This window comes from Paramormyrops kingsleyae, chromosome 12 (genome assembly GCF_048594095.1).
Source record: "Paramormyrops kingsleyae isolate MSU_618 chromosome 12, PKINGS_0.4, whole genome shotgun sequence".
NCBI classification, from domain to species: domain Eukaryota; kingdom Metazoa; phylum Chordata; class Actinopteri; order Osteoglossiformes; family Mormyridae; genus Paramormyrops; species Paramormyrops kingsleyae.
In genome coordinates, this window is record NC_132808.1 from 27,524,694 (window position 1) to 27,550,731 (window position 26,038).

The 26,038-nt window shown below is 48.5% G+C and overlaps 2 protein-coding genes across 7 annotated transcripts in view; one reads left to right on the forward strand and one right to left on the reverse strand.

The window, feature by feature from the left end:
* The window catches only part of slc10a7 (solute carrier family 10 member 7), a 39,319-nt gene extending 22,773 nt beyond the window's left edge, over window positions 1-16,546 (forward strand). For 3 of the 6 annotated variants that reach the window (XM_072697836.1, XM_072697837.1, XM_072697840.1), the window contains 6 exons: window positions 4,143-4,178; window positions 4,816-4,899; window positions 8,280-8,445; window positions 9,425-9,476; window positions 9,565-9,638; window positions 12,852-16,546. In XM_072697836.1, the coding sequence (XP_072553937.1) occupies window positions 4,143-4,178; window positions 4,816-4,899; window positions 8,280-8,445; window positions 9,425-9,476; window positions 9,565-9,638; window positions 12,852-13,159 (720 nt within the window). In that variant the 3' untranslated portion in view covers window positions 13,160-16,546. Of the gene's footprint in view, window positions 1-4,142; window positions 4,179-4,815; window positions 4,900-8,279; window positions 8,446-9,424; window positions 9,477-9,564; window positions 9,639-12,851 lie in introns of those variants that run through there. The other 3 variants (XM_072697839.1, XM_072697838.1, XR_011981842.1) reach the window with 3 other exon arrangements.
* An 11-nt stretch (window positions 16,547-16,557) lies between these two features.
* On the reverse strand, window positions 16,558-25,537 carry LOC111833365 (reelin domain-containing protein 1-like). Its single transcript, XM_072718477.1, has 7 exons — window positions 25,377-25,537; window positions 24,761-24,927; window positions 22,808-23,021; window positions 20,602-20,824; window positions 19,963-20,090; window positions 18,569-18,767; window positions 16,558-18,519 (listed from the first exon to the last, which is right to left on the reverse strand). The coding sequence occupies exons 3-7, from the start codon at window positions 23,013-23,015 to the stop codon at window positions 17,610-17,612; spliced, it is 1,668 nt and encodes a 555-aa protein (XP_072574578.1). The 5' UTR covers window positions 23,016-23,021; window positions 24,761-24,927; window positions 25,377-25,537; the 3' UTR covers window positions 16,558-17,609.
* Window positions 25,538-26,038: the final 501 nt, after the last annotated feature.

A 26,038-nucleotide genomic window follows, 5' to 3' on the forward strand; every position in this document is an offset into this window, starting at 1 on the left:
TGTAGCTGCCCCTGTGTTCCATGGCGGGGGCTGAAAGGTGGAGGGGAGTGTTTATTACCAAGGGGGGAGTGCCTTCAGGCTCTGCTTGAGGGTCTTAATCCAGATGGTGATTTTAAGCTCAGAAGGGCAGAGATGGTAGGAGGTCATCTCAGCTGGTCAGGATGGTCGTCGTCAGATCTGGTGGCTAGTGATTAGCCATGGAGGTGCCCAGGCAGCACAGGGCCTGGTTTATTCCTCCCTCTCACTTTTGCCTTATTGGCTCCTGCCCCCCCACCCCCCATGAGGTCACCTGGAAGAATTTCTGACCATGTGTAGTAGCTGTTAGCTAACGTCAAGACATCGTTCTCAGTTTTAGTTATTGGCATTGTTTTGTGTTGCGTGTTATTTTTCTGGTTATCTTTCTTACACAGACCTACATGGACATTTGGTTTCCCCTCATGACTGCAGCCTGAATCACTCTTCCCCACAGCTCACCAAATTTGAGCCGCATGGTGCTGTCAGACTCTCTCCTCAGCTGGTCTCAGAAGTGTGGGATATTTCATCTTTTTATTTTGGAAGTGACAATGCAGGACTGTGAATGTCTGCAGCGCTGGGTATGTTTTTGCACTGCACCAATGCACCTCTGCTTTCCTTTAATTGGCTGGAAATACTGCAGCTGCCCATTAGAGGTGTTGGTCCTAAATTAACGTGCAATGAAAGACCCTGTTTTAATTGTGTCTTATTACGCTGTCTGGTCAATTAAGGTTATTGGCATGATGAAATTGTAAAGGAAATGGGTAAACATACCTGTTAAATATTAAAGAAGCATTTTAATTATTTTAGCAATGGGTGTGTACCCAGGTTGTAATAGACCTGACCCCCATTATTGGCTTTAAATCAATTAGCTATACATAAGTGCTTTTTAATGAGATGCAGTTTCATTCCCTATTATCCAGCACTGTATATTCTTTACAGTGACAAAAGAAAGTAAGATTGAAACTTTTCAGTATTTATTTGGAGATGTTTATGTAAATAAGAAGGTTTACAGGGGTTAAAATTGAATTACACAAGCGCCATCCAGTGGTGAGGTAGTGTTTCTGTCATGGGAAGGGGAAATGTTGAAGCTCTGTTAGAGAGCACTCCGCTCATTAGAGCTGTGATATTCAGTATCTTAATTGCGCTTAATTTGCAGTGATGATGACAGAGCCTCAAATGGACATCCATTTACCATCCACTTAATTTTTTTAAAACCTTTTTTTATTTATTAGTTAAAAAAACTCAAAGAACTAGTTATTAATGGCTCACCTGTTAACTTTGTTTAGGTTGAGATTTATTTTCCAATAATCACAAATGGGGGTCTGTCTCATTTTTTTAAATGTGCGTTCATTTTTTTTTACCGTAAAACTAGCGTTTGTTTTATTAATCTTTTTAAGAAGAGTGCGCCATCTACTGGATATCTTAAAAGCTGTTTGTCATTTACACTCGCTAATCTGCATGCAGGATGACACATTTCCACACAGAGCAATTCAATATTTAAACTGAATATAGTTAAACAATGGCAGGATTTTTTTGACGTTATATGAAATCACAATTGCTTTCATCATTTGCCATATGCTAATTTGCCTTTTAAATCAGTTTCAGTATATGTTGAAGAGGAGTAGTTATTTAAAGGAGAAAGTCCTGTTTAAAGACATTAAAGGAAAGACTCCCTCGCCGTCACTCCACTCCCTGCCTGTTGTGACAGTCTGGACTGATCATACCTCCTCTCCCTCAAGCTGTCAGTTTTCAAACCTCAAACATAATATCACTCAAGAATAAACCGAAAGACCCTCAGTCAGGCCACCTCGACTACCTGCAAAATGTGGAGTAGTTTTAGCATTGGGATTATAGGAGATGTATGGCTGTTGTATTGTAACAAAGCCATTGATAAACTGCTTGTGAAACCTTAGACATTTTAACTTTAATTTAGTAGGCACTTTTATCCAAAGCAGCATACATTTTTCAGAAAACACAGTTAGTCAGTCCCTGGAGTAATCAGGCTTTGCTCAACGGCCCAACAGTAAATACGCTCAGCTCTGGGATTTGAACCAGCAACCTTCCGATCACTGGCACAGTGGCCTAACTCACCGAGCCGCACACTGCCCCCCATTCATAGGTGTTGCATGGCTTCCCAGACTGACTTTTCAGATGGCTAAGTGTTTGTGTTAACATCTGTTGTGGCAATGCTTTCCAAACCATGGACACACTCCACAAATATAGCTGGAAGGAGGCATCTATGATAATGGTCAGAAGGGATGGATTAGCAAAGGTACGACCAAGAAAGGCTTTGATTCAGCATATGTTCTCATTCTGAATTGTCTTAACTCGACTTAATATCAGGGGGTTCTCAAAGTCTGGACCGAACCGTAGGTTAATCTGGACCCAGCCTATAATGCACCTTATGCATCAGTATGGTTAACGTAAAAAGGCTGCACATGGTTTGAACTACAAAAATACAATGCAGAACCACCAAACTTCGGATATGCATAACTCGTCATAATTCTCTCCCCCCCGTCTTTATGCTTAGTGAGAGTTTAACTGTTGTTATTAACCTCATCACATAGTAACTGATGTCACAGACTTGCTAGATGTAGGGGCCGTTTCCTGTAAAGTGGCAGAAAGGTGTTACACAGGGTTAACTGCCCAACTTGCTTCCTTTTGTTTACGTGAGTCGGACGTCTCATTAATTGTGAATGGCGACGACTCTCGGAGTTTGTTGAGGTCTCCGAAAGTGACACGGTTTGAAGTGTTGTGTCCTCCGCCAGCTCTCCAGGGGGCTCCCTCAAGCCGCTTGAGCGTTTACATGACAGTAATGTATTCGAGAGTGACTGTATTATTGTTTCAGGTTAATTTGACATGAGGAGCTTGTCAGAAAGCTAGTAATGTTTCCAGCAGTTCTTTTCCCTGTACACCTTTCTAGGTGTGCTACTTGGTTTGGATGCCTTGTATAAACTAGTGTAAAACCATCCTGTTTTCCACATGAGGACCAGGGTTGCAAAGGGGCGGAAAATTTCTGGAAACTTCCCATGGGAAATTAAGTTGGGGAATTTTGGAAATATTCCGTTTTGAAGGAGCTCGACATCTAACAGGCATATGTAAACTTTTGTGAATGAATATTGCAGAAATATGAAGCACATGACTTCCTAATAAATAGAATGCTGAATTTTGTTGTTATTAATAGACTATAACAGGTGTTTTGTCTGTAATAAATGAGCTCAGTCGGACCATTTCAGCAAGCATAATATGACTTACAAGCAGTGTGTTTTGATGCAGATGCTTCTATTGGGCTGTTATTATGCATACATAATTACTCACAAGCACTTGGTTACACAATGATATTACTGTTAGTGCCGTCATGTTTGGCGTTCGACGGGTTTGTGAGTTATTGTTTTTAAACTCAATCAGTGCATTGTGTGGCAATTGGGTCTCAACAGTTAAATTGTCAATGAAATGGTGTTACCTAGCTTACATTTAGTATATCTGATTTACCGCGTATTTAGCTACTGTATAAACATATTTTAATTTGGGATTTGCTAGTTAAACTTAAATATATTTGATCTATGGTATTAAACCCGGCAATATCATCAAAACTTACTTGACTGGATATAGTGCTGGACTCAAATGCAGTACTTTAGCAGTCTTGTTATAGTGTGCAGGATTCTAGAAATTATCTGTGCATGTGATGGGGGAATGCACAGTGCAGGGCAGAAATGAAACTGAATTGCATTTAATCTGGGGAATGCACAGTGCAGGGCAGAAATGAAACTGAATTGCATTTAATCTGGGGAATGCACAGTGCAGGGCAGAAATGAAACTGAATTGCATTTAATCTGGGGAATGCACAGTTCAGGGCAGAAATTAAACTGAATTGCATTTAATCTGGGGAATGCACAGTGCAGGGCAGAAATTAAACTGAATTGCATTTAATCTGGGGAATGCACAGTGCAGGGCAGAAATTAAACTGAATTGCATTTAATCTGGGGAATACACAGTGCAGGGCAGAAATTAAACTGAATTGCATTTAATCTGGGGAATACACAGTGCAGGGCAGAAATTAAACTGAATTGCATTTAATCTGGGGAATGCACAGTGCAGGGCTTCATCTCTTTTTCTCTTATTTTCAGGGCATAGTGGTCACTCCTGTGTTGCTCCTCATATTTGTAAGTATGCCTCCTCCATAGCTTTCCCAGCACTCTTTAACAATTTCCCGTATTGGTAGCAGCTCATTCTGCCAAAGAAGCACCCTGCATCAGCTGAAGGCATCATTCGTAATCCCTCACCTCCAGCTGCAATGAAGCCCTATTGTAATTCCTGACTTACTCGTTCCTGAAAATATTTCCTTAATAAGCACCGTTCGTGTTCTGATGGATGTGCAGTGTAAATATAAATGATCTTCCCTTGCTTTGCTCTTTTGTCTCCGTTCAGAGTTAATGTCCTTCTCACTTCTCCCAAGGCCAGCTGTCTTTATGCATTATGCTGTGATTCCCACAGCATGTTCATCTGCCTCCGTGGGATGTTAATGGTGTACCATTGCCCAGACGGGTTCTGGTCCAGTTCTGGCGGAGGACTAAAACACTCATATAAAAAAAAAACCCTGAGATCTGGGAGCAGGATTTTACATGTACATACAGGTCAATAGTTGTATTACTGCATCCTAATGGACCGCACCCTCCCGGGCAGTATGCTCAGCATCTCCCTATGCCAGGCTCCCAGCAATCTTCCTGTATCTTTGTGAGCCTGCCCTGTATATTCCACTCCTTCCAGAAGGTGCTGTGTGACCCGGTGTCTCTGTTTCAGCTGGGCTCCTCTTCTTCGGTGCCATTCTCCTCCATCTTCTCCCAGCTCTTCATGACCGTGGTGGTTCCACTGATCGTAGGTCAGGTGAGTTTCCGTTGATCATAGGTCAGGTGAGTCTGGTTCAGGTTCCTTCATTCCCGGGGCTTTTGGCATCCGGTCATCACCTAACACTCCCTCCCGGGGCAAGCTGACCAAACCGCTTGGACTTGTAGGGTCCACTTCTGGCTGTGTTGTCCTCTTAGTGATGCATTTTGGTATGTTCTGGAAACCCAGATCACCTGAGGAGGTACTATGACATTCCCCCCAGACACCTTTCGTCCCCTTTCCTTGTGTGAAAAGCTAGAAACCCTCCCTCCGGGAGAACAGACTCCACTAAGGAGGACACCTGAGGGCCTTGGGAAGTGATGCTCTTGCCATTTCAGTATTCTGCATTTTGGTTTACAACACCGACAGTTGAGTTTGAACGCTCCTAAATGCTCTGGTTTGTTTATTCTGTGAGTGAGTGAGTGAGTGTGTGAGTGAGTGAGTGAGTGAGAGTCAGTCAAACAGACACTCTGTCTGTCTGTCAGTCAGTGAAATGAAGCCCACAGTGAACGTTGACCTGTAGGTTCAGACCTGAGGGCATGCGTGGCGAGGCACTGTCCCAAAGCCAGCCTTGCCTCGGAGCGCCCACCACAGGCCATAAAGCTCCTGACTCATGGTGGTGCCAGGACAGCTGTATCTTCAGCTGTCCTGACAGGAGAGCCCGGCTGCTTGGTCGCCGTGCTTCTTGTCTGCTTCGGCTTTGTCCTCCTCCAGACTTGATTGATTCTGACAGCCTATATTGGGTGCTTCATATGAAAGAGAATTTTCTGATGAAATCTTAATGAGGCAGAATTCCTCTTAGTGATCTTATTACAGGCTGGCCGTTTTGAACATTTTTCAAAGTGACACACCCAAACCCTCTGTTTGCGATGAATTAATGATGCTGCCATTGTGGCTGCAGTATCTCACCATTCTTTAATCAGCACAGCTGAAATGGAAGCTTTTAAAAGTTATTTAAGCTTTTAAAAGTTATACTTCATGTGTGTTGGTAGTGGTCATCCTGATCTTTCTCTGTTGTTTTTTTAATATTAACATGAATATATCAGGGCTCAAACCTGAACCTGACTTTCCCGGACAGTGTGAATAGAAAAGCTTGGACAAAACTTTGTTCCCTGTCTGAAAGCCTCTCTGAAATCGTGTCTCAGGCGTATTCAGCCCTCGCTGTAACCCACATCAGAGCAGGCCAGACGACCGCCGTCCTCTGCTGTCTCCTTGTGAATTTGAATGGCACTTAATCATGGCTATATAAAGTTCAGGTGTTTCAGGTGTCATGGTTACTTTTGCCATATATTTATTTAGAAAGAGTCGTCTAGGACGTCAGGAGTTGGGTCACCTGAGGAAAACGTGTGGCAGGTCCTTTTATTACTTACGAGAAAGTAACATCAAACCTGTGAGCCAAAGTGCAGAAGCACTGGTGCCTGTTGATGTTGTGATATTTGTGAGTGCAGCTTAGGTTGTGGGTGGAGCTTGTGAGGTTCGACACCCACTACTGTGCTTCAGTTGTTCCCATATTGGTCCCCTACCAGGGTGGCTGGTTAGCAGGTCATTTAGTCTTCGGAAAGTTCTGTTGATTATGCTGCAGGGAGACAGAACTTGTTCACCCTCAGGGACACGGAGTCGATGCTCACTGCTGACGCGCCATCCGTAACACAGCCAGCGCTGCAAACGCACTTGCTTTCCCAGCATGCCATGCATACCCGTCTGTGTCCAGCAAGAGGTTAAATTCACCTCCCAGCCAAGCTCTGTGTCCTGCACAAGAACATTAGAATATTGTAAAATATGACAAAAGAGTTTTCATCAAATATGTAATTATTTTCTGAAGTAACGCCTTGAGGGAGCGCAGTGGTCAGAGGCTAAGCTACGTAAAAGTGAATTAATGAAACGGGCTCTTACCTGGAGCGATTGTTCATTTATATCCCTTATATATATATATAACCTTAAATACTTCCCCCACAAAAAACTGTGCAGGTTCTCTGCATAAGTCACTTGAATATTAATTAATTTGATTTTACTATAATTACTTTGTCCTTTCTACAAGAGTGAAGTGTTAATTTGAAAACACTGTGTTTCTGGGAGTGTCACTGAGGTCAGGGGGCCCTGATTCAGGACTCGCTTAGCCTTTGAATTCGTTTATGAAAAACAAACCTGTCCCCATTCCCTCACTGCAGACTTTGTAAAGTTACATGGCGTGGTTGAGGTAGATAAGGTCTTCATGGAGCCATGAGTCCTACAGCCGGCCATCTCCAGGTCGGCGTGAGGGCCAAATCTGGGGTGATTCATCATTTAATTTCCCACAACACACATGCTCGTGCTTTTTAAGCCTGACTTATAATTTAATTAACTTCTGCTGCTCAAATATTAACGCGTTCCGCTGATCGCTTTCAATTAGCAACCCTGGTGAAATTCCTTCAAACATCAGCGGGTGGTTTATTTATTTATTGCTGCGCCAAGCAGCACCGTGTAAGTAGATGGGCCTCGCAGTAATTATACTCACCCATTAGGGGGGCGAGGCAGAGCCCGGTGGGAGGCTTAATGGGGTCACTCTGGCGACAGCGAACGCCAAGCATCTGGGATGATGAGTAACCCAGTCAAAAGCCAGCTGGGGGCCTCATGCCATGCAGGGGGCCTCATGAGGGCCGGCAGTGCTGCGTAACTGCTGCTCTTCCCCATCCCCGGCAGCATCCCCCTGCGCCTACACGCCCGCCTGGCTGTCAGGGCCTGTTTGTGGCAGCCTGCCGCCTTCCCCTCCGGACTGACCTGCCCACCGCCTCCCCCTCCGGACTGACCTGCCCGCCGCCTCCCCCTCCGGACTGACCTGCCCGCCGCCTTCCCCTCCGGACTGACCTGCCCGCCGCCTTCCCCTCCGGACTGACCTGCCCGCCGCCTTCCCCTCCCCCTCCGAACTGACCTGCCCGCCGCCTTCCCCTCCCCCTCCGAACTGACTTGCCCGCCGCCTTCCCCTCCGGACTGACCTGCCCGCCGCCTCCCCCTCCGGACTGACTTGCCCGCCGCCTTCCCATCCCCTTCCGGACTGACCTGCCCGCCGCCTTCCCCTCCCCTTCCGGACTGACCTGCCCGCCGCCTTCCCCTCCCCTTCCGGACTGACCTGCCCGCCACCTTCCCCTCCCCTTCCGGACTGACCTGCCGGCCGCCTTCCCCTCCGGACTGACCTGCCGGCCGCCTTCCCCTCCCCTTCCGGACTGACCAGCCCGCCGCCTTCCCCTCCCCCTCCGGACTGACCTGCCCGCCGCCTTCCCCTCTGGACTGACCTGCCGGCCGCCTTCCCCTCCCTCTCCGGACTGACCTGCCGGCCGCCTTCCCCTCCGGACTGACCTGCCTGCCGCCTTCCCCTCTGGACTGACCTGCCTGCCGCCTCCCAGGTGTGCCGGCGTTTTGTGAAGGACTGGCTGGAGCGGAGGAAGCCGCCATTCGGGGCCATCAGCAGCGCCGTGCTGCTCATCATCATCTACACCACCTTCTGCGACACCTTCTCCAACCCCAACATCCACCTGGACCGGCTCAGCCTGCTGCTGGTGGTTTTCATCAGTGAGTGCCCCCCCCCCATCCCTACCCCACCCCCCAGCGCCGTGCTCGATCCTCGGTGGCCGTCTTTCCCGACGTGGCCCCTTAATCACTGCGGACAGAGATGTAATAGTGATCCCTAGCTATGGGCCATCGGGCTAATTATAAGTCCGCAACTACTTTAATCTTGTCCAGACTCATATTTATTCTTTTATGTATTAAAGCGATTCGTTAGCTTTTAGAGTCTCGCAGTGAGGTCATCTGCGGGGTTAAGGGGACCTCATTTGTACGATGTGAGTGTGAGATGGGGGGGTGAATAACGGGGGCAATAGCTCACCTGTCTTGAAGTCATAAATAGCTCGGGTCGGACCCTGATGCAGCTGCTCCCTGGGCAGCTGAGTGGTGTGTGTGATCTTACCGCCCGTGACGTGTAGAGTTTAAACATGCTGTATTTCCCATTTAGTATCAATTTTTATTATTATTTGCACAAGTACATTGGAATGCTTCTCTTTGCTGAGCATAGCTTGGGGGTCACACCGCAGGGTCGGCTAACGTGCCCCTGGAGCTGGGGGTTAGGAGCTGTTCTGCCAAGACTGGGGCTTGACCCGGTGATCTTCTCATCATAAGCACAGAGGCTTTGCCCGCCAAGCCACTCACCCCCCCCTTGTCGGGGGGCCGGTTAAACATTTGGGCTTGTTATACAGTCACCCTATTGATAGCCTGGAAACCCTTAATACGTAAACAGTCGTGTGTAATGATGCCTGTATTTTAATTAGGAAAAGCGAGTGTATGACCATTAAATGGCAAAGCAGGGGCAAAAAAATGTGGGGATTTCTGTGGGGCCCTTAACAGTTTGGAAGGGGAGGGATCTTGCTAAATTATTACTAGCTTTGTGACGCTGCGTGTTACCCTCTGTTTGTGGCTGGCGCTTGGACGCGTCTTCCAGGTAGCGCTTCAGGCTGTTCCTCCTCCATGGTAACATGCTTGTCTGTGTGTCCCCCAGTCTTCTCCATCCAGCTGGGCTTCATGCTGCTGGCCTTCATCTTCAGCAGCAGGTGAGTTGCGTGCCGCGTAGCCGGCCCGTCCCTTCATGTTTGACGGCACGCGTCTTCAGCGTCTCACGCTCCTCTGTCCCTCTTGCAGGAAGAAGTCGGCATTCACGCCTGCAGACACTGTGGCTATCATATTCTGCGCTACGCACAAATCTCTCACCTTGGGTATGTCGGGTGTGCAGTCCGCCTCTGTGCTGGTGTGGCTTCCGGATGTTCCCTGCCCACATGGTATTTTTATTAGTGATTATTCCAGCTGCGTCTCTACAGGCAGTACTTAGTGGTTTGTGTCAGAGTAGTAAACAGTACGTGAGGCTCATCACCTACCGACCAAACGGCCTGTTGTGTGATCTACAAATACTCTATATCCATCCTGCCACTCCCATCATTAAATAACACAGATGTGTAAGATGCTGTTTTTCCAAACACCAGCTTTCTGTAGAGTTACTAAGGGGACTGACCTGGCAGGACATTACCAAAAGCTGTCCATACTGGTATTTATATCATATCCATATTTATATTCATACTGAAACAGTCATATTTACGCTCATTAGCTACACTTCTGTTACACAAGTGTTATGTTTTGTCATTTTCATTAACACTTCATTAAGAGAAAGAGAAATTAGCGTCAGCTCTCTATACCAGTTTAAATTAAGTTTAAAAATGTAAAACTTACTGAGGACTAAATTTATGAAGCTTAGAAATGTAAAAGGACCCAAGAAATAATTCCCCCCAGCAGTATGTCCAGATGTGTCTGTTTATTGTGGAGTATTTCAGGTGTCTGTCTGTAATTCCCTTTTCACACTTGTGTGACGAGAAACGCTGAGGAACATTTATAGGTGGACTGCCCTTCCGTGCCGAGTGCCTGACGGGAGAGTTTAGGACGTCCCAGCACAGATAGGGGTCTGCACCTTAACGGCGCATCTCTGTCACTTCCCTGTAGCCCCCCCCCCCCCCCCCCTTCCGCTGGGCGGTGAGTTTGATTGCTGGAGGCGGGGCCTCACGTGAGAGCCACAGTCACATGATGTCTGGCTTCACAGCGACAGTGATCTGCCATTCAGGTCGTCGGATGCACAGAAGCCCGGGTGGATGATGGGTATTTCAGCTAATTTCATCATGGCCCTGTAACAAGGCCTGGTCCGGGGGGCAGGGGGGGGGGCAGGTGTCAGGCTGTGTGACAGACGGCTTTGTGAGGGTGGACATCACTCCTGTCAGGGTGGCCGTCTGTGCTGCAAGGGACGTGTCGTGCTGGCACAGCGGAGGGGGTGGGTGGAGAGCAAGGGATTCAGAAAGAAACCATCGGCACTCCAAAGCAGGCGCTGCGTGTCAGCGTCCTGTGACTGAGGTGGAGTCTCGCACGGCACATGTGCTGTGGCTCCAGACCCTGACCGTGTGCTTATGAGACCATGTTGCATTCTGGGTAAGGAATTAGCAGTGCCACACCATCCCATTTTAACTGACGCCCATTTGCTGCTTGGTGCTGCCATTGTCCTCACCACTCCCCAAATCGGTGCGGGCTCAGTATGTCTGTGTTCACTAAGGACAAGGCTGCCGTTTCACATGGTTACCACACAGGACTCCTCTTCTGGAGCCTTTCCTAAAGCATCTAGGACTCAAAGCCCTTCAGATTACAGCTTGTCCATTCGGAGAGCATGGCTGGACTTCTTGTATCGGACTCGTCTTATACTGAGACTAATTTGAACAATGAGTCAGACACAGACGTGCACGGGGCTCGTCTTGTCACTAATCAAAATGCTGATTAAATCCATCCTAGACAACCCCCCCCCCCCCCCCACATGGGCTTGGACACAGTGCGGTCACTGGCTGGGGTCACACTGAGGTCTGCGCGGACTGTGGGCGCAGTGCGGTCGCTGGCTGGGGTCACACTGAGGTCAGTGCGGACTGTGGGCGCAGTGCGGTCGCTGGCTGGGGTCACACTGAGGTGTGTTATGAGGTGTGTTATGTCAATGAGCTTTATTTGTCGTTTTAACAGTACCATAGTATTGTTTTAACAGTACCATAGTATCATTCTGTTGAGATGGTTCCTCTCCTTCTGCCTGTGCTTAGACTGAGCTCTTCAGGGCTGGCTGGGTTAGGGAATGGAGCTGGAGATAATGGGGATGGTTGAGATGATGGAGACGACATGGCGGCTCCACTGGGGCCTCCTCTGCTTGTTTGCCATCTTTACTGACATCTCATGGCTTTTTAATCAACCAGAAGCTGGGGGGGGGGCAAAGTGAGGGTGTTAAAAGCTCCCTACATTAGCAGGATGTGAGACGCTGCGGGAGTTCCGCTGGCTGCACCAACGCGGTTTATGTTCCAAAATTCACCTGGGTGTGTTTTTAGGCCGGGAAGCCACGCCTGTTTACCGTGAAACGTGTGGACGCTCTAAAGATTGAATTGTGACGATGCTGCTCGGAACGCACTGTGCAGAGCAGAAAAAATATTTTCTTATTTACCCACGGTTTTTTCAGGCCAGCAAAATCTAACACAGGTTTACAGACACTGCAGCTATGTGTGAACACATGAACTAAGCAGGAAATGGCCATACACCTGTAACACTCTGCTGGCAGTCAGTGAAATGTGCAGGTTTGTGACCCGTCTGAGTCTGGGTGGGTGTCAGGATCTCTGGTGTCTCTCTCCTGGTGATATGCTTCACACGCCTGCTGCAGGAAGCTTTATCTCCGCTTGAAGCTGGCTGGTTGCATATGGGTATATAACATGCATGTGTTTATTTACAGCATATGTATATTTTATTTGCATTCAGCCGTGACATTCAGAATGGAGATCTTTTTAACCGAATCTTTTTTTTAATCGAATCCCCCCTACCCGTCGAGGGCGTGATTCACTTATAAACAGTGGCTGTGCTGCAGACAAGACTGGCAGAGAGACAAGCATGTGTTAAAATCCAGGTGAAGGTCACAGTGGTGCCAGGGTAGATCAAGGAGTCTTCTTCTTAACCACAGAACCGCCAGTGTTTTTTAAATCTCCTTTTACTGGCAGTAGTGACGCACTTCAGCGTGTCACACCTTTTGTTCTTTTTAATGGGTCGTCACAGCATGATGAAAACAGCGGGATGGTCAGTAATCCTTAGAGCAGCAGAGTCGCTGTCACCCAAAAAAGAAACAAAAAACGTAAAACCCGTAATAATCATGCTTATGTCATATGTTTTTGTGCTTACTGATTTAATGAAGTGCATCTTCTACTTGCTCGTCCTGGTTTCGGGGCCTGGGGTGAATCCCAGGCAGCACAGGGTACAGGTCGGAGTGTTCCCTGGATGGAATGCCCCGAATGAAGTCCACCACAGGGCAGGACACATTAATTGCATATACAATCATAAACATTTTATAAAGGCTTATATAACAGTCTTTGTTCTGCCAGGTATCCCCATGCTGAACATTGTCTTCGAGGGCTTCGAGCACCTCTCCCTGATCTCCGTGCCCCTGCTGATCTACCACCCCGCTCAGATCCTCCTGGGAAGCATCCTGGTGCCGACCATCAAGTCCTGGATGGTGACCAGGCAGAGGGTAAGAGCCGCTGCCACCCTCTACATGCCTCCTCTGTATGACGGGAACGTCCCCCGGCATAAGCATCCAGAGAATCACACCCCTCTCTCCAGTCAGCCTGGCTGCAGGATGAATTTAGTATCCAGGTCCCAAGGTCAGATCGGTGGGGTGTTTAAAAATTAAAGCCTTAACTGAAGTTTTATTAATCACCTGAATGGAGCCTCGCTCACAGATCATTTTCTTAATGGATGCGCTTCCCGTTAAGATATGGAAAGCAGCTGGCAGTGTTGGGATGAAGCTGTCTGAGTGTTGAGGTTCTTCAAGTAAAGCAGGGAAGAAGCTGGAAAACAAATTGAATGGAAAAACAGTAGTGAGCAGGGCCATTAGCATGAAGTAGCTGTGTGAATCTCACACCTCAATAACAGGTGTGAGTGGTAATTACTGTGGGCAATGCCCCCACCCACACACTGACTGGTAGAGCAAAAATACAACATTTATATTATTACAACAAAATGAATGCACGTAAACAGCCGTGGTTAACAAAACGGTTCAGCCAGTTGACTGTGATGAGTGAATTCTCACTGTATAATAGCAATTAGGAATTATAGTTGTGAAATGTAAAGTGCATCACTACGGAAACAGTGACATGGCACAAGGATTAGTCAGGAATAACAGAGGTAACATGGCACAGAGATCAGTCAGGATTACAGATGTGATGTAGCACAGGGATTAGGATTACAGATGTGACTTGGCACAGAGATCAGTCTGGAATAACAGATGACGTGGCAATGAGGTTAGTCAGGAATAACAGAGGTGATGTGGTACAGAGATCAGTCAGGATTTCAGCTGTGATGTGGCACAGATCAATCAGGATTACAGCTGGGATGTGGCACAGAGATTAATATGGAATCACATGACGTGGCACAGAGATTGGTCAGGAATGACAGTGGTGATGTGGCACAGAGATCAGTCATGAATAATAAAGGTGAAGTGGCACAGAGATTAGTCAGGATTACAGCTGTGATGTGGCACAGAGATAAGTCATGAATAATGTTAGGATAAAACTAGTTTTCACTGTGCAAGTGATAACAGCTGTGACGTGGGACAGAGGCGTTGCACAGAGACGTGGCTGTGAGCTGACGCTAATCCTTCCCACGTGTTTTTGTCTTCTCTCCTTAGTCCCTTTTACTGTTGCATTAGGATTTTTCCCAGCTCGACACAGAGGAGTATGTAAGTATGGATCTGCCAGATCAGATCAGCATGGCCGTCCCTGGTGAAGGGCCTCTGGCTGTGGTTTCCTGTACACTGATGACGCATTGAATGGTCATCATATAAAATCAGGCTCCTTGTGTGAAGAGGCGTGATTCTGCACATGATGATGGGTGCTGTGGGTGAAATCGGGTGAATCTAGCTTTGGAGAAGTGGTGTCCGGATGTGCCGGCAGACGTTATCACTGGGATTTGGAGGGGGTCTGCTTGATCATTTTACTTACTGCATTTACCCTCCCCCCATCCCCCCCAGGCAGCACAACTGACCAAGCTTCAGCCGGTGTGAGAGAACCTGCACATGTGATGAGAACAGATCAGGACTATTCCCAGGTGCTATACCCAAGCCAGGACCCCAACCTGCCCTGCCTGCCCCACAAGCAGAATGGTACATTTGCTCAAGTGCCTTTTCTGGACCCCCCCGGGGGCCGCCACCCTCCACCTGACGTGTCTGACGGAGGACCCTCCAATTTTCTCCATCATGAGATATCCGCCTTGTGATGAACATGCTCATACTATAGACCCTGAGTGGACTTCCCAGCTGGTCCCGTGCGAAGAGCACGGCCCTGCAGGACTGACCTGGACAGCCAGAGCTGTGTTTTTATATCGCCCTCTCTTTTCATAGATGTATTTTTTCAAAGAATGAATGTCTGACAATCTGCAAATGTGTCCAGTGCTCCCTTTGACTCTGCTCTTTGTTCAGTGGGTCTTGCAGAAGCCTGCAGATCGGAGTCCACGTTCACTTTGTTACATTTAAACACCACAACTGCCTGCTCACTCGTCTATTACCTTAAACTCTCCCGCCATCAATAAACCATCGTGCCCTGCTATTTAAATAAGCAGAGAGCCTCTGCCTTTGAAATTCCTTGATTCAGTGGAGGAAAAGTCCATTGCTGGGGCGATCTTCACCCGGTAAGCACTAATTAGTGCAGGAATGATGTCGTTTAGGATTCAGTGCGTCGATACCCTGTGTTTTTGCCCAGAGGCTTGCGGGTGACCTCATTCCATTAAATCAGCATGCTGCTGCTGGATGTTTGTAAAATAATGGAGTCCAGAGGTACGGCATTTTATGGCACTGAGAAGATGTTAGTCTGGGTCTGTTGCTGATACTGTGCCTACTGTGTTACTGTAAGAAATGACTGGGGGCTTAGGGGAAACCCCTGATTTTTAAGGACCAACTCAACTACCATTAATGTTTAACATTCCCCATTGACGTATATTAAGTTCGGTGCATGTTTTTGCTTAGATCCTTCAGCGTTCAGTCCAGCGTGAGTTGCCTTCGACCAGTTCCTGGTCTCTGAGCGACTTAACCAGTCCACAGATCAGCCACGATCAGAAAGTAAGTTAAGGTCACGAGGTTCTGTTGTGGAGCATCAGGTACTGGTTAAAGCAGTGTAGTATTCATTGTGGACCAGATGGTTTGCACCAGCAACTCCAGGCTCTCTTGCTGTATTTATGATTTCCTGAGGTCTACAGAACAGGCCATTGCCCACGTCCCTGTCTTTTTTTTCTGTGAAATTCATTAATATTATGCCCTCTGATTCTGTGATTAAATCAATAATGTCTTGTAGTTATATCAGAATTATTTACAGCCACAGCCACAAACTCCAAGTATACAGCAAAAGTCATTTTTAATGTATTTCTCTGAATGGAGATCTATGTTACTGAGTAGGCAGAAGTGTTTATTTTTGGTGTTTGTTTTAGTGGTTTGCGCTGAGTTGCCATGTTCTGCTTTAGACAGAAGCTTTCCTGTCACACTGCCTTGTTTTTTTTACACTAAATACCAAAAAACTATTGATGGTGGAGAATATGAAAGTTTGAGGTTTTTGTAATGGAAGGGTAACTATTGGTGACACTGGTCTCTGAGTTTCTGAATCTTCAAATGACCAAATGGGACAATAGTGAGAGATTTTGTCCCCGGTTATACCTGCTTTTTTTCCTTGCTTCAAAGTTTGATAATATAAAAGCCCTTACAATCCAAGGCTTTGCATACATTTCGCTTAACTGTCGGTATGTTTGCGATGCCTGAGCCTCGTCCTTCTGCCCTTGATACTTTAGAGGGCCTCATCTTTTTCTCCTGCTTCTATCCAGCTTTGTAGACGGACCCTGCTCTCCAGTTCACTTCACACTTTACCCATAATGTCACTATGTTTGACTTTGATGTTCTGTGCAAACCTGACCCCTAATGGATGAATGGTGAATTTCGTTTTCAGGCCGTTTACAATGCAGTAGTTTTGTTTTATTTTTTTATGTCTTGTAATTTTCTAAAACAGACAATTTTTGAAAATACAATTTTAAAAAGCAATACATGGTGTTTTTATTTGAAAAAAAATTAAGTGTGTTTGTATTTGTGTGTGTTTATCTAACACTACTGTACATATAGCTTACACACATTTTTTGTTAGTCAATTATACATGTCCTAATAACACAGTTTTTACTGCAGTATACTTTGATTCACCCCAGAAAACATTCCTGTAATTGACAGGCACAGTTTTTAAATATTATTAACGTGCTTAAAACAGTAAAATGTTTTATGCTGTTAAATAGGCCTATTAAAACTGATAATTAGTATTTAAATAAAAACGTGTGTTCAGTATAAATGTACTTCAACACTGGTTTGTGGTTCAATGTGGTTGGCCTAATCGTTAGTTATGCTGTACACACGTTCCACCTGGCGGTCTACCCTCTGAAAAGTTTAATGAATTGTGCATGTGTATCTCCCTGTGTTAGACACACGCAGAGACCGAAACTATCTCTGTGCCAGGCTGAGTGTGCCCCTTTCCCAGTTCCTGGTTCTGTGTGCCTGTCTCTGTGCCAGGCTGTGTGTCACTATGTGTCTCTATCTCTGTGCTAGGCTGAGTGTGTCTCCGTCTCTGTTCCTGGCTCTGTGTGTCTGTCTCTGCTTTGTGCCAGGCTGTGTGTCACTATGTGTCTCTATCTCTGTTCTTGGCTGAGTGTGTCCCCATCTCTGTTCCTGGCTCTGTGTGTCTGTCTCTGCTTTGTGCCAGGCTGTGTGTCACTATGTGTCTCTATCTCTGTTCTTGGCTGAGTGTGTCCCCATCTCTGTTCCTGGCTCTGTGTGTCTGTCTTTGTGTCAGGCTGTGTGTCAGTCTCTGTGTCTGTGCCAGACTGTCTCTGTCAGTCTCTGTCTCTGCCAGGCTGTGTATTCCTGTCTCTTTCTGGCTCAGTGTGTCCATCTCTTTGCCAGGCAATGTGTTAGTCTCTGTGTCTCTGCCAGAAAAAGTATCGGCCTTTGTCTATGTGCCAGGCTGTGTCTGTCAGTCTCTGTCTCTGTGCCTGACTGTGTCTGACAGTCTCTGTCTGTCTGCTAGGCTATGTGTATCTATGTCTATGCCAGGCTGAGAGTGTCAGTTTCCTGGGGGAGTCAGAACATTATACTCTGCCTGTAGGACCACAAAGCTGTCCTGACGGATCTTGCGCACCTGCACCAGGTCGCCACACTCCTGCACGTGGATGACTCCACCCCTTCGGCTGCTTTCACCAAAGGAAACCTCGCTACGTTTCCAGCAGTACTGGCTGTGCAGGTACCTCAGGCCTGCTGCAAGGACCATGCCCAGCCCGGCACCCACGCCCAACAGGATGCCCAGTTGGGCCCTACCCAGGGGAGGCACCCTCTCTGGTGCCTCCTCCTTCGGGGGTCCCAGTTCTCCCCCCTGTGACACATTCAAGCCTGGGACAGGCTTCTGCAGCTGGGAGTGTGTGACCGTGGTCATGGTGCGTGGGCTGGATAGCTGGGGGGCAGAGGTGACCCGTGACCAGGCTGCCACTCTGGCGTAGGTGGCTTTCTCCGTCTCTGCCACGGTGGCCTTGGTGTCCAGGTCAGGGCCCACCAGCAGACTCTGTCGGGCCTGCCAGAGCCCCACATCACCCCCCTCTGGGCTGACCGGCAGCAGCAAGCTTTCCCCTGGATCCTGCTGACAGAGTAATAGGTATGAAAAAGGGACTATGGTGATCCTGTTTGCTCTGGGCAGCAAGAAGAACCTTGGCTTCCCGGTGGTGTGCACAGCTACAGGCCGCTGCTCATCATACCTCTGTGTCACCCTTACACTCCTGACAGTGCTGCAGCGTGGTGATGCGGGTCTGGCTAGCTTCCCTGGAAAGGAATGGCACAGAGCACAAGCTTTTCTGGTCATCACACAGGCTGTGGTCCCTAACGCGATGTCACTTGCTCTGTAACTGCCCTGAGGGGCGTACCCTCGCAGGACGCCTGTCATCATGGCTGTCACATGTGGATTATAGGTTGCTCTCGATTCAGCAGGTTACCTGCAGTGATGTTTTTTTGCTTTTTGGGACCTATGATACTTACCCTATCTGCTCTGAGTCTAGAGGCAGTGCAAGAGGCTTGGGATCACCGGTGCGGGCTGGGGTGGCGCCGTGCCCCAGGTCAAGCTTGGAAGGCTGCAAGGTACCAGCCTGAAACATCCTGTCCAGGGGGGTTATGGCCCCCTGGGGGACTCCCCCTCCTGGGAGCACCTCTCTATTTGGCAACATGGACCCTGGGGACCCTAAAAAGAATCCATGATGAGAAGGAGAAGATCACAAGAAATCACAAGCGTGCTCTGCAGTCTGCTCTGAAGCGTGCTCTGAAGCGTGCTCTGCAGTGTGCTCTGAAGCTGATCTGCAGTGTGCTCTGAAGCGTGCTCTGCAGTCTGCCCTGAAGCATGCTCTGCAGTGTGCTCTGAAACGTGCTCTGCAGTCTGCCCTGAAGCGTGCTCTGCAGTGTGCTCTGAAGCGTGCTCTGAAGCGTGCTCTGCAGTCTGCCCTGAAGCGTGCTCTGCAGTCTGCCCTGAAGCGTGCTCTGCAGTCTGTCCTAAAGCGTGCTCTGCAGTGTGCTCTGAAGCGTGCTCTGCAGTCTGCCCTGGAGCGTGCTCTGAAGCATGTTCTGCAGCGTGTAAAACATGTAAACACTCTGAAGTATGTTCTCTAGAGTGTAAAACGGCACATCTCTCAGAAACATAGGCACTACAGATTTTTAATTCAGAAATGAGCTTCTTTTAAGGATACACTTTATGTGTGATTTTAAATATTCCAAGTTATAAATATCAATGTTCAAACTGATTTTCTCAGTCTAAACCTTTGTCTTTGGTTTCTTTTTAAATCTGACTTTGCTGGTTCTTCATCCTACACTGTATGAAATTTGGTTCTGCAGAGGAATCAAAGTGTGAAAAACGTGTGAAAATGTGATTTCAATTATTTATTTAAAGCCACTTATCTGTTGCTTTCCAAAAGTTATCATTTATAGATAAAACTTTACTTTGTAAGGAGAACATGGAGAATTACTGTCAGAGTCGGAACCTTCAGTCCTGATAAAACGGAAAGAAGGTATTTGTCTCAATGAAGAGACTGTCAGTACTTTAAAGGTAATACCTAGCTTAACCACTAGAGGACGCCCGTGCCTTCGTGCCTCTTTCATTGCTTTGTTTTGTGTGTATTTTTTTTAAGACTGAATTCACTTGAATGACTTACAGGTTCAATTTAAAGTCAAATGAAATGTCAGGATAGTAAATATCCATAAAAAAACATAGTTCATCATTTTCCAAATCACAGATAACAATTGAGAGTTTTGCTGTTAGAGAGTACATGTGTAAGGATTAACTGCTAAAAGTGTGACATAGAAAACACCGGTGACACAGGTGGCACAGGTCCCATCCTGGAGTGGATAAACCCTTGGAGCGTTACCGTGACGATAGATGCATTCACCTGGGCTGGGAGTGCTGAAGACCCCCTCCGCTGCCTGTGCTACCTCTGTGCTCTTCCCTGTGTCGTCACTCACCACGCTAGACTCGATCCCGGCCCAGTACACAAAGTAAGACTGTACCACCGTAATCCTGGGGAGTGGGGGACAAGGGGTGGCCTCGGTCAGTCTGACAGGGGTCACCAGGGCGTTCACATTATGCTCTTTTTTTATTTCACTGTCTCTTATGCTCTATCAATCGTACACTGAAGTTAACACATTGAATATTTTTTGTTGTCGCTTTTGAATGTAACACCAGCCTCACAGTAAAGTATAACCTATCCAGGAGGTCTCCCACTGATCTAATGAGGCTGAATGCAGCCCCAGGCTCATCCATTCACTGCACCTGTAGGGAAGATAAGCCCGCCCATTTCGGGGCCTCTTCAAGAGCGGCACAAGGACCGCGTGGTGGGTCAGTGCACCGGTAACTGGTGGGAACCACCTCGGCCTTCACTGGAGCCCTCTGCGCTCAAGGTGACGACATGGCGTGTACTGCTGTAGCGTGACCACTAATGAAGGATCATTGTGGTTTTATCGTATCGATGGCAGCAGTGGTTGTGTAGTAACACACCATGCGTGTGAGAAGCTGCTTCGGCAGGCCTTACAGGAAGCGCACGTCGCCGACAGGTCGGTCCGGCGCCCTCCACACGAACGACAGGTTCCTCTTCAGCAGCTTGTCGGCGTGTGTCACCGTGTCGGCCTCTTCCACGCAGGCGAGTGGCCGCGAGCCCACTGGCGTCGCCACGAAGGAGCCGGCAGGACGGAGCTCCGCCACTGTCCGCGCCTGCAGCAGGAAGCCCATGAAGTCCCGGGTGCTCCTCACTGCCACTGCAGGGGCGAGGACAGACCCATTTGAGGCACGCTGGCTCCAGTTAGGGTCGAGGCCTGGAGGCCCCCTGGTGGCTGCAGGGCCCTTTGCAGCTCATGTCACTCATGCCTCAAACCAGCCCCGATTAAGGGGACAGAGTCGACACTCCTCCTTTCTCATCTCCCCTTTCCCCTAACACACTTTGGAAGGATCTGTGTCGCTCGCTGCTTGTAAGGGCCGGTCGTGTCACAGGACAGCCACTACTTCCTTGCCATTTATATCGTCCTAGCCGGGCATATAGTGAAGGTCACAATCGGGTAACGAGGAGTCTAATTGGAGTCGGAGTCCATCTTTCTCCTGCTCCTAGTTTTTTTTTGGTTTTGGTACTTTACATTAACTGCACCTTCATAAAGCCTTTATAATGCATTCATAGAACATTCATAAGCAGCATGTAAGTATACCTTAACATCCTAATATACCATAACAGCTTTAATAATAATAACACACATTATATGATAACAAACATTATAATCATAAAATGTTTGTTAATGTATAATAAAGCTGCTAAGGTATGTTACAATGTTATCAAATACTTCTGTACTGCCTATGAATGTACTATGAATGCATAATGAATGCATTCTGAAGGTGCAGTTAATCCGGGGGTGGCCAGTCTTATCCACAAATAGCCATTGCGTATGCAGGATTTCGCTGCTACTCCCTAATTCGATTACTAATCAGAGGACCGATTGGCTGAAGAGTCCTCACACCTGGGTTTGAACAGCTGATCTAAAGGTTACCCAGAAACCTGCGTACACACCGGCCCTTTGCGGGTAAGACTGCATACCCCTGAATTAATGGTTTTTTATTTTATTTAAACGTATTACCATAATAGAACAGAATGCCATTTATGGTTCCTCAGGTGAAGCTATCTGCAAAGTAAATAAATTCAAATAAACAAAATTAAACTCTTAAGAGAGCGACAGAAAAGGAGATGAAGATCATTCAGGCGACGAAGAGGCTGGCCGTGGGCCAGAGCGGTCTGGACCCCGTCGCCACAGACAGATTAGACCCCAAAATATTCTAATGGAGACTAATTATTTGAGCACAGCGTCAGTTCATATTTAATGTCATTCCTAATTATGTGCTCATCTTGGAAAAGAAAATGGAGGCTTCACAAAGGCAGGTCAGCTTATTAAGATAAAGTCTCTCGATCTGGCTGGATTCAGCACGATGGATGACTTTGGGACGCCGGCACACATATCTGGGGAGGAGATGAACCTGGAATCCTGAATCGGGATCAGAATGCCCTCGCCCGTCCACACATGCCGTTCATTCACACTGGAAGGGGTCACTTCTGTGTCATATTTAATGTGTTTTGGAACACAGAACCCCCTGATGCTAATTACAGATATAACACGGGTACACAACCTTGCCTCGGAGGTCACAGTGGTTCTCTTGGCTAATTCTCCACCCCCGGCACTAGCTCTCTGCAGTGTGAAGACTGTGGTCTCGTTGGTCCCTGTCATTAGGACTTTGATGAAACACTGACAGCCTGTTGTTTGGGAGGGTCCTCTTCTCAGGTAACTGGGTTCTCCTGATAGACAGACTGCTGGTGCATCGTGTTTCGCTGTCCCCGAGTTCCCTTTCCACGTCGGCAAGTTCCTTTGTCTTCTCATCTATTAAAATGGCCTCTTTACCTTTGCCTTTGTTGCTGTGACCGCCAGCCCTCCCCCGCCATCCCATAATGAGCAAGGCTTCCTCCTGTAAGCCCTCTGTGACCTGCTTCTGCTTACATTTCTCTCACAGCCCTGTTATGAAATCGCCAGGCCGCTGTTTCTCGATACTTTGGCAGTTGTTTTTTTGTGCTATGTCATATTTTCTATGACATTCTGTGAGTTTTTTTGCAATCTTTCTGCTGTCCCCCCTCCCTTCCCAGCAGCATAATTCCGGTGGGACCAGACATATATCACCCCTCGATATATCGATACATCACCCCTGCTTACCGGCCACAATGTCCCCTGGTAGGTAGGAGCGCACATCAGTGTAGAGCGTGACAAAGGCGCGCCTAGCATCCTGGGGCTTGGCGCGGATGTGACCAGGCTTCATGTCCATACAGGCCGAGCGACTGGCCCCCCCGGAGAAGCCCCGAGCGGGGGTGGGCAGCCACAGGGTCAGGATCACGCACAGCAACAGCTCGCAGAAGCTCCTCATGGTCTGCTGCACACAACCACAAGCATGAGTGAGGCCCTGCCCACAGGGGGGCGCCAGAGACATACAAAAACACGAGTGCAAGTAAGGTCCTGCCCATAGAGGGCGCAAGTGACACACACAAATTCGAGTGAGGTCCTATCTGTAGGGGGTGCCAGTCACACAAAAACAGGCCCCACCCATAAGAGGGGCGCCAGTGACACACACAAGCATGAGTGTGAATGAGGCCCCATCCACAGGGGGGCGCCAGTGACACACACAAGCATGAGTGTGAATGAGGCCCCGTCCACAGGGGGGCGCCAGTGACACACACAAGCATGAGTGTGAATGAGGCCCCGTCCTCAGGGGGGCGCCAGTGACACACACAAACATGAGTGTGAATGAGGCCCCGTCCTCAGGGGGGCGCCAGTGACACACACAAACATGAGTGTGAATGAGGCCCCGTCCTCAGGGGGGCGCCAGTGACACACACAAACATGAGTGTGAATGAGGCCCCGTCCACAGGGGGGCGCCAGTGACACACACAAGCATGAGTGTGAATGAGGCCCCGTCCACAGGGGGGCGCCAGTGACACACACAAGCATGAGTGTGAATGAGGCCCCGTCCTCAGGGGGGCGCCAGTGACACACACAAACATGAGTGTGAATGAGGCCCCGTCCACAGGGGGGCGCCAGTGACACACACAAGCATGAGTGTGAATGAGGCCCCGTCCTCAGGGGGGGGCGCCAGTGACACACACAAACATGAGTGTGAATGAGGCCCCGTCCACAGGGGGGCGCCAGTGACACACACAAACATGAGTGTGAATGAGGCCCCGTCCACAGGGGGGGGGGGCGCCAGTGACACACACAAACATGAGTGTGAATGAGGCCCCGTCCACAGGGGGGCGCCAGTGACACACACAAACATGAGTGTGAATGAGGCCCCGTCCACAGGGGGGCGCCAGTGACACACACAAGCATGAGTGTGAATGAGGCCCCGTCCACAGGGGGGCGCCAGTGACACACACAAGCATGAGTGTGAATGAGGCCCCGTCCTCAGGGGGGCACCAGTGACACACAAACATGAGTGTGAATGAGGCCCCGTCCACAGGGGGGCGCCAGTGACACACACAAACATGAGTGTGAATGAGGCCCCGTCCACAGGGGGGGGGGGGGCGCCAGTGACACACACAAACATGAGTGTGAATGAGGCCCCGTCCACAGGGGGGCGCCAGTGACACACACAAACATGAGTGTGAATGAGGCCCCGTCCACAGGGGGGGGCGCCAGTGACACACACAAACATGAGTGTGAATGAGGCCCCGTCCACAGGGGGGCGCCAGTGGCACACACAAACATGAGTGTGAATGAGGCCCCGTCCTCAGGGGGGCGCCAGTGACACACACAAACATGAGTGTGAATGAGGCCCCGTCCACAGGGGGGGGGGCACCAGTGACACACACAAACATGAGTGTGAATGAGGCCCCGTCCACAGGGGGGGGGCGCCAGTGACACTCACAAACATGAGTGTGAATGAGGCCCCGTCCACAGGGGGGCGCCAGTGACACACACAAACATGAGTGTGAATGAGGCCCCGTCCTCAGGGGGGCGCCAGTGACACACACAAAGACATTTGCAGAAGTCCAGCCTGAAAGAAAAGGTCTGCAGATACAGCCTCCATGTGTGTCTGCGTCAGGATGATTCCAATCACACGTCTGACGCATACATCCACACACAATTAAATATGGATGGAAACCAGCTCCTAACCGTGTCTGTCCCTCATCGCGTACAGCGAGGGTGCATCTCTGGTCCTGACGTTCAGGACTGTGCAGCAGGTTCAGTGGTGACCACTCCGAGGTGAGCCTCACGCCGTTACACGATTGCACTGACAAACCAGCCTGCTTGGAGATCATCTCCTGCTGAATTAATTGGCCCTGAGATATATTACAACCACGCATATAAATTCTGTGTTTATTTTGTAGGCATTTAAGTAATTAATAGCACATAAGGACTGTTTCCTTCTGTCAGGATAATGCCTGCAAACAACAAATCAGCACTGTTACTTTATAATTTACGGAATGAGACCACCTTACCTTTAACAAATCACTGCTGGTAATATTTACATAATGAGATTTTAACAAATCAGCACTATTACTTTATAATTTGCATAATGAGATGCCCTGTCTTTAACGAATCAGTGCTGAGTTACATAACGAGGTGGCATTGCCTTTAAGGGAATAACCACTGTTAATGTAAAGTTGCATAAGGAGACGCATTGCCTTTAAGGGAATCAACGCTGTTAATTTAGAGTTATGTAATGAGATGGCATTGCCGTTAACGAATCAGGCTGTTAATTTCCATTTACATAATGAGGCGGCCTTACCTTTTAAGGGTGCTTTCTTGGGTTCTGGGATCCATGTGTGACTGCAGAGACTCTGATGGGAGCCCACGCATGAGCCCACAGTGAAGAGGCTTTGCTCGGCCCGGCCTCTCTCTATCAGGAACCAGGAAGTGTGACAGCTGCAGCCAGACACCTCCAGGAACTCTCAGACATCTCAACCCCCCCACCCCCCACTAATCCCGTGGCCGCTCCGTGCCCCTCCCTCCACACACACACACACACACACACACACACACACACCTCCCCCCCTTCCTGGCTGTCAGCGTTCCTTCTGCCATGTGGATGTTAGGGATCATCATCCAAGGAACACTTTATCCACCCTTGCCACCCCCCCCCCAGTAGGAGCTCCCCATTGTTCTATTCTCTAGACGTGAGAAGTTTCCGGAATAAAGAGGCACCGCTCGCCCACACGGTTTGCAGACTAACCTGACCTCGGAATATCATTACACAGGCCACGATAGAGAATGGGTCAGCGGTCAGCCGGGGCTGCAGATATCCAATCATCAGAGGAGGGGCCTGTGAATTAAATTCAATCCAAAAGCACTTAACTCCTGTATGAAAAGGCTGCTGCTTCACGCAGCTGGAGGTCCGATCGCCGAGTGTTCAGCTGCAGGTGTTACTGCCCACTGAGCTGTTACCTGTCT

What these genes read in the sequence shown, in the direction of transcription:
- LOC111833365 (XM_072718477.1), bottom strand. Translation starts at nt 23,015, where the DNA reads ATGAGGAGCTTCTGCGAGCTGTTGCTGTGCGTGATCCTGACCCTGTGG. An exon ending in GTCGGCGACGTGCGCTTCCT is followed by an intron (nt 20,091 to 20,601) that starts GTAAGGCCTGCC and finishes CCCACTCCCCAG; the next exon opens with GATTACGGTGGTACAGTCTT. An exon ending in CTAGACTCAGAGCAGATAGG is followed by an intron (nt 18,520 to 18,568) that starts GTAAGTATCATA and finishes CTGCAGGTAACC; the next exon opens with TGCTGAATCGAGAGCAACCT.